This window comes from Lactuca virosa, chromosome 8, assembly GCF_052849685.1.
Source record: "Lactuca virosa cultivar CGN04683 chromosome 8, Lactuca_virosa_CGN04683_v6, whole genome shotgun sequence".
NCBI classification, from domain to species: Eukaryota; Viridiplantae; Streptophyta; class Magnoliopsida; order Asterales; family Asteraceae; genus Lactuca; species Lactuca virosa.
Genome location: NC_136433.1, coordinates 173980283 through 173988448, shown reverse-complemented (window position 1 = coordinate 173988448; position 8166 = coordinate 173980283). Strand labels below are relative to the sequence as shown.

General features: G+C 31.6%; 2 protein-coding genes across 2 annotated transcripts; both read left to right on the top strand.

Moving 5' to 3' along the window:
• Nucleotides 1-237: 237 nt before the first annotated feature.
• Nucleotides 238-747, top strand: LOC145131071 (uncharacterized). The gene has a single exon (XM_079065808.1). It carries the CDS (start codon nucleotides 238-240, stop codon nucleotides 745-747), a length of 510 nt encoding a protein of 169 aa, XP_078921934.1.
• A 5556-nt stretch (nucleotides 748-6303) lies between these two features.
• Nucleotides 6304-8166, top strand: LOC145132292 (plasma membrane-associated cation-binding protein 1-like). Its single transcript, XM_079067029.1, has 5 exons — nucleotides 6304-6451; nucleotides 6790-6926; nucleotides 7011-7100; nucleotides 7392-7476; nucleotides 7576-8166. Exons 2-5 carry the CDS (start codon nucleotides 6816-6818, stop codon nucleotides 7887-7889), a joined length of 600 nt encoding a protein of 199 aa, XP_078923155.1. The 5' UTR covers nucleotides 6304-6451; nucleotides 6790-6815; the 3' UTR covers nucleotides 7890-8166.

Genomic DNA, 8166 nt, shown 5'->3' with positions numbered 1-8166 from the left:
TCTTCTTTTGTCAAGTCATATCAACCTTCGTTACCATTTCCTTCTCGAGCTAGAGAACATCCATTAGAACAAGAAAATAAGAAGTTTATGCAACAAGTCAAGAGTATTCCAATTAATATCCCATTTATTGAAGCATTAGCCAAAATTCCAGAATACACAAAATTTGTTCAAGATCTTCTTGACACTCGTCAACAACTAGAGAATACTTCCAAGGTGGTTCTCAGTGAATAATGTTCAATGGGAATTATGGAAGGAATACCAAAGAAAATGGGAGATCCTAGACGCCTTACTTTACCATGCGAATTTGGAAATAACACGAAGACATTCGCATTAGCTGATTTTGGAGCAAGTATTAATTTGATGCCATATTATTTTTACCAAAAGCTTGACCTTCCAGAACTGAGGACCACAAGGATCACAATTCATATGGCGAATCATTCGGTGACTCATCCTCAAGGCATAATTGAAGATATAGTAGTTAAAATTGGAAAATTTATTTTTCCAATTTACTTTGTGGTAATAGACATGAAAGAGGATGAGGATGTTCCTATTATCATTGGACGGCCATTACTTAATATCGCACGAGCCTTGGTAGATATTCGTGAATCTAAGATCACCTTGCGAGTGGGAAAAGAAAAGATGACATTCGGAGTTGAGGAAGGATTTCAAAAGTTTGAAATTCAAAATGAGTTGTTTTTTATGGATGAAGACAATGAGCTTGAAGAGTTGGAGAAACATATGGAATAAGAGGTTCAAACAAGAGAAAATCCCACTAAACCAAGAGCTTCGATACCAATGATCTTTGAGGTCTTTGCCTTTACTACACCAAAAATACAATAAGAAGAGGTTTGTGAAAGCGAGGAGCTAAGTTCAAGTGATGAAGAAGAAAGTGATTCGGGTGATGAAGGGAAGATAAAAGATGAAGATATGAGTGAAGGAGAAACCAAGAAAAATAAGGAGATAGAAGTTGACAAGATGGAAGTGGAAACCAAGGGACAAGAGAGGGGAGACGGAAGTATACAAATCAAAAGCAAGGGAACAAAACGCAAACTCGAAGAAAGCCCCACCACAAGGAAGAAGAAGAATTCGAAAAAGGCATATAAAAAGAGAGTCAAAGCCTACAAAAAGAAGTGGAAGGAGAAAAAGGTGGGAAGGAGTCTGACTCACGACTCCATAAAAAGAAGCGCTTTACGGGAAGCAACCCGATGTTTTTAGAGTTTGCATTTTCTTTTCTTTTTGATTTAGTTTTAGTTTTAGTTTTAGTTTTAGTTTTAGTTTTAGTTTTAGTTTTAGTTTTAGTTTTCATTTTATTTTAGCTTAACCGAATGATCATGTGTCTCTATAGTCTTTTGATCTTATTTTGTAGTGTTGAAAGAAGTAAAGAAGTGAAGGAGCTTAACTGGAAATAGTCGGGAGATTTTAGAAGACTAGAATCTAGAATCTGCATTTTGAACAAGTGTGGGGTGCCTAACCAGAAGAGTTAAAAAAAAGCATTCTGTGAAGATACCATGACATGGTCATCATTACCACGCCGTGGCAATTCAGATTTTCTCGATCAAACGAGTTCTGACTAATCACCACGTCGTGACCCTCAATTACCACGACGTGACATTTCTTATTTTCACGACCAGATTTTTCCACCATCGACTCCACGATGTGGCCAAAGTATAAAGATCAAAAGATCAAAAATTCTAAAGAATCAAAAATTGAAGATACCAAAAATCCAACAAGAAGGTGTTGAATTCAAAGAAATCAAAGAACAATTATCAAATAAGAGATGAGTTCAAAGAGCTCCATTGTGGTATCAAAGTTGTAATCTTTTCTTTTGGATCATATGTATGCTTGGGAAGCTTAACCAAAAATACCCCGAGGTTAAGAAAGATTTCTGAGGATGGATTTGGAGGGATGCAAAAATGAGTGTCGTATAAACTAAGGGGTGAATGCTCATAAGTATTGTGAGTATTTAGGATTAGAAAGTTTTTAGGAATTATAGACACAAATACATGCATTGCGGTCTTGGGATAATGACAGGGATTAAAATAGATTGTTTTATGCGATATTGGTAAGTTAAAAATCAGTTTGCTTGGGGGCAAGAAAAGGCTAAGTGTGGGGTATTTTGATATATATATATATATATATATATATATATATATATATATATATATATATATATATATATATATATATATATATATATATATATGTGTGTGTGTGTGTGTGTGTGTGTGTGCATACATATGTGCATACATATATATTGGAAAAGGCTAAGTGTGGGGTATTTTCATATCTTAATATTTTTAGATATATTTATGCTCATTGTAAGATAAAAGGTAATTAATCTATTGTATGTTGTGTTGTAGAAGCAAAAGACATGCTCGGAAACGAAGAAGAAGGAATTTGGAAGCTGGAAGCTAGGAACTTGGATCAAGGCCAAAAAGAAGAAGAAAAGTTTTGTTATCACGACGTGGTGACATACACCACGACGTGGGATTTTGAAAACCCGATGAACTTCGAAGACTTGCTGGTTACGCGATAAACCTAAAGACCACGACGTGGTGAGAATTACAACGATGTGGTCAATCGACTTCGAAAATATATAAATAGAATGCAGATTTCTCCGAAAACCAAACTTGTACTAGGAGCTTTAGTCGACTTTTGAAGGCCAAGGACGTTATCAAGAAGTTTTGAAGTGCAGATATTGATTAAAAGCTCGATTTTGGGAGATTTTGAGGCAATACTTCTTATATTTACTTATTCTTCTTGTGTTTGATCATGGATTGCAATTTGAATTTCGGTTTTACATTTTTATCTGATTTAGTTATGGGCTAATCACCCTAAACTTCTGTTAGGGATGATGAACCTTGAATCTATGTGTTCATTTAATGCTTTTATGACAATTTATTTGGTTTTTCGTGTGTTTGATGAATTATAACCCTAGCATAACAAAGTTTTAGTCTTTATTACGTTTCATTCAAGTTATGTGTAGTAGATGCTAATTCTAGCTGCATTAATTTGATTTCTAGTTGTTTATGATCATTAAATAATTAAATCTTGTGATTGAACAAATCATAGAGTTATGCAAATAAAGTTAATAACTTTGCTTGTGTTAGAGAGCATTAATTATCCATATTATGTGCTAGAATTGCTATCTTGATCATAGATTAGTAGTTCCTAATTTCATCATTCATAGTCCAATTTATCTTTATATCAGTTTTGTGTTCAACTTATGCTTGATCATTGCATAGTAGTTCATAAATGGAGAAACACTAGAATTCTAAATCATAGTAACTAGTATTGATTAATTGGAAGCCAATATAAATTGTCTAGTAGAAATCAACCATAGGGGAAAGGGAATTCGAAACTAATAGGAGTACTCTTTAATATTTGAAGTAAAAACCGTTTTCTTTGTTTGCTTAGTCGTTATTTGTTTGATTTAAGTAAGCTGAACTTGCAAAATCAGTAACCCCCCCCCCCCCCCAATTTACTTGTTTTATTTAGTTAATTATTATTAGTTATTTTATTAATTAGAATTTCGTTCGATGTGATCGACACCTGACTTACTCAACTATACTATAATCCAACTAGGTACACTGTCTATTGAAACGTTAGTTAGTTAAGTTAGTTAGGTTTATAAATTTAAAGTTGATTGGTATATTTTTGCTCATCAATAATCATCACCAATATAAAAAATATGTTATTTTTATTTTTCTATCATCCGAAATCTTCTTTCGTCGATTAAAAGTTCATAACATACTTTAAGAAAGAGTGATTATGTAATAATAAATGAAGCAATGTGGTCATTATAAATTCACATGAAAATACATGTGTTTGTAGAAGGAAAAAGACACATTGTTTTTTTTCTTTGGAAAGTCATGAAGAATTGCTCATTCATCTACTAATCATAAAATAGGTTATTTGTTATTTAAAATGTTAAAACATTTTCTATGTAATTGAAAAATATTAAAAGACTTAGATCTTAAATTAGTTAACAATAACAATTAAATTATAAATACATAAAAGTAATAATCATGTTAACTTAAAAACGATAGTTGGTATTTGAAAATTATTCAAAGCAAACATAACTTTAAAGGTGGATCAAAGAAAACATACCCTTTAAGCCTTTGATTAATTCCATGCTAGTTCTTGTTGAAGAGAGGATGTAAAGAGCTCAAACCAAAACTCCTCTTTTGTACTGCACCCTGAGAAGCATATCAACAAGCTTGGTAAACACCATGAACCGCAAAGCACTAAACCCGAAACTATTTGGGTTCTACCGAAGCCGATGCACCGCGTAGAAGAACCGTACCCACCGTGTGATCGATGTAAAAGTGATTTTTCGTGACTTAGGAAATGACATTTGATTTTAGCATTGGAGTCAGGACAAATTCGTTCCTAAGGCTCATTTATTTATAAGGGAGGGTTTTCAATGCTTATTGGATAATTACTTTGTCATTAAGGCTCCTATGTATAATTTGACACCGTTTCAGATTCCGATTGGCCTATACATTAATCCTATTAAAATAATTTTTTTTATATAATCTATATTAATCCTATTCATATTTAACAAACATATTTAAATGTTTTTACAAAAGATTTGTTATAAAAAGCTTAACAAAAATAATAATTATATAACCTTATATGTGTTTTATAGTTAACTATTTGAATTAAAAAATAATAATCATATAACCTTATCTATAATTAAAGAACAAAAAGATAAAGAAAAACATAATTGCAAGTGAATTATGTTACGAATTATGATTACAGTGAAGGATGTTAATTAGAATCATAGGTATTATTGGTTTTGAGTTTACAAGATCGGGATCGGGATCTTAAAATCTCACAAAAAACATAACTTTAACTTAAATTTTAAAACATGAAAAATATCTTTTAACATTTCAGTTTCCGTTCAAAAGCTATAAAAAAAACTTCAAAACATTAGTCACAACTCACAATACAGAAAGGTAAACGATAAACTGGTAAAGAGTAAAAGACGTAAAGTAGTAAATTCATTTTTTTTTCATTTAAAAAAAATCAAGCAAAGGTTGGATCGGATTGGATCCCGATCCTACGATCCCACAATCTTTTTGCGATCCTACCCCAAATACGATCTTATACGATACAACTCATTTTTCATATCTAGGATCGTAGGATTGTATGATCAAGATAACGATTTTGACCACCTTGATTATAGTGGCCATGAAAGCTTTAACAAATATAAACAAACAAAACGTCAAAAAAATATTGAAAAATGTATCTAAACAAAACTTCAAAAATAAAATATTAAAATTTATTCGAAGAAAACATCAAAAAAATATAATTGACTAAAATATAAAAAAAAATATTAAACAATATATTCGAACAATACATCAAAAAATCTAAGTTAATAAAAATATAAGTAAATTAAATAAAAACAATCATAAATAGTAGAAAAAATTACATAAATTGTCCATGTGATAGGAAGGGTAAATATTTCATTTCGCATGAAATTTAACTGAAATAGTTAACAAAGTTAGCCAAAATGACCGTTCTATGCGTTTTAAATCTGAGAATGACAAACCCAATTAAAAATTTCTCAAAAGGGCATGTGGTGGTATTTTCTGCCAACAACAAGGACCATTTATGTAATTGTGTCAATTGGTATTTTTAACTTCAAATGTTTATGAAAAAAATGAATATTTTGTAAATAGTTAAAAGTGATAAATTATAGTGTCTTTCTAATAATGATTATAATTTGGTTTATAAAGTTAAATAAAAATCAAACCTAAGTGTAATCATAAATAATTTCTATTAACATAGAACTTCTTCAAAATGTTAAAATTTTATTGTTTAATACTGTTTCGCTCGTTATGTAGGCAAATATTAATTGATAGACGCTTTTTGGTCGGTCGGATAGCGCCTAGGGACTAATCGGTGATTAACCGGACCTAGTTGAGATTTTTACAAGACTGCCTAATAGATTAACTATAGGTTTGTTTTGTTATTCACATTGTTTTTCATGTAAAAACATTGAATCACAATTTTGTTAAAAATTATTATTTTAACTATATAATTATATATTCTTGGACAAGAATTAAATTGAAGATATACACCTTATTAATAAACTTGAACTCTTAATTTAAATCAGTTAATATTATTGGACGAAAATGGAGGGAGGGGGGATACAATTAGATATGGAAAATATGAGATAAGAAAAATAGGACAGGAAATATTAGCATAAGCAAAAAGATTAAATATGACAAACGAAGATATGATGACATGATTTGAAGGGCATAATTGTAATTACAACTGGAGAGGGGGTGTTTAATAATGAAAGAAGAATATAATAAGTTGAAGGGCAAAGGTTTGGAGAGCTGATATAACCTGTGATCACAACGCTTACCACTCAATTACAAAATTCATCTCATCTTCAGCTTCACCTTCTTCAGGAATTAAGACACTTGCGCTCTCAAAGGTATCTTTTCTTTTTTTGTTTCCATCCAAAGCTCTTTGTATGCCATCATGGATATTTTTTTTGGTGCTTTTATCTTGACAGACAAATATGGTAGGACGTACGCATATTACTTGTGTGGTTTTGATCTCTTCAATTCAAAGCTAATTTTAATATACTAAACAACCTCCTATACTATTTTTAAAAATATCGCATCCATCTTTTGTATACGTAAGTGTGAGAAAGCATGTGGATTCGAATCCTTAATTTGTCCAAAACAGTAAAATTATGGGTTTAAACATATGCATGGTGACTCTTTAAATATGGGATTATGATATATATGGCTATGGTTGGTGGATTAGGTCTACTGTAATATTTGAAGAAAAAGATGGGTTACTGGAAATCAACAGTGGTACCAAAGTTCAAGAAGATTTTCGAGAAGAACAACGTTAAGAAGGCTGCTGCTGCAGAAGCTTGCAAGACCTTCGATGACGCTAAGGTAATTAATTAGTATCTTTGATTAATTTTTATTGATTTCTTATAACAAATTTTCATATTTAAAATAATTCACATGCATATTCAGGAGGATTACAGCAAAGAGTTTGAAGAAAAGAAGAGTGAACTCCAAGCTAAAGTCATTGAAATCTATGAAGCTTCTGCTGATGAAATCAAGGTCGTCTATATATAGTTGTATAACTAACTTGCTTTCACTTATATTAGATACTTAAATTTCTCATTTTTTATACCAATAAAAGAACAAATATTACATAAACTAAATAAAAGAAAAATCAAGTTATGCTTTGCAACTACTTAATAAATAAGATTATAATAAAAAGACAACGACACTCATAATTGGACTCAATTATTGAGTTTCAAATTTCCATATTACTATTTTTCTTGAAACATTAATTGTTAGAATAATATTAGCCAAAACTATAACGAATTTTATTGAATATGTGAACAGGCAGTGGTGAAGGAGAAGAAGGAGGGCACCTTGAAAAAGGTCTCTACTGGTGTTGAGAAGTTCCTTGAAGAACTCTCTAAAATCGGTAAATTACAAACTAAATGAATTTATTTTAAACATGCAATAATCACTCATTAATATGATTAATTTACTTAATTTTGTACGTAATATATTATTGTGTTAGAATTTCCTGGATCGAAACCAGTTCATGAAGCTTGCTGCAAATTCGGCCCAACCTTGGTGGAGGGACCCATTTTCTTTGTTTTTGAGAAGGTGTCAACATTCATTGTAGTCGAAGAGAAAAAAGAAGAGGAGGCTACACCAGCACCGGAAGCAGCAGCTCCGGTGGAAGAAACAAGCAGCAAAGAGAAGGAGATTGTGGTGGAGGAAGAGAAGAAAGAAGAGGTGGTGGTGGTGGCGGAGGTTGAGAAGACACCGGAAACCACCCCAGTCAAGACGGAGGAAGTAGCCCCAACTGAGCCACCAAAGGCTTGCTGAGCTGAAGGTTTGGCGGTGTGTGATATCGATGATTTGTGAAAATTAAATTAAAGGTTCTGTGCATGCATCTGTAAACAAATTTTACTTGGACAAATTTGTTATTCTTTCTTCTTTCTTTTCCATTTCTATGGGGGTGGGTTACCCTACCCACCCCTTTGTAATACATTGAAAATGTTTTGTTGGGTGTTTTCTTTTTTGCTTTTTGTATATTACTTGTTGTAATTTGTATAATACGTAAACTTATCAAATACAGTTTGTTGCCTTCATTGATTATTAA

Excerpts from the sequence above, each read along its gene's own strand:
- LOC145131071 (XM_079065808.1), top strand. The coding sequence starts at position 238 with ATGGGAATTATGGAAGGAATACCAAAGAAAATGGGAGATCCTAGACGC.
- LOC145132292 (XM_079067029.1), top strand. The coding sequence starts at position 6,816 with ATGGGTTACTGGAAATCAACAGTGGTACCAAAGTTCAAGAAGATTTTC. Across the intron at positions 6,927-7,010 it reads AGACCTTCGATGACGCTAAG|GAGGATTACAGCAAAGAGTT; the intron begins GTAATTAATTAG and ends ATGCATATTCAG. Across the intron at positions 7,101-7,391 it reads CTTCTGCTGATGAAATCAAG|GCAGTGGTGAAGGAGAAGAA; the intron begins GTCGTCTATATA and ends ATATGTGAACAG.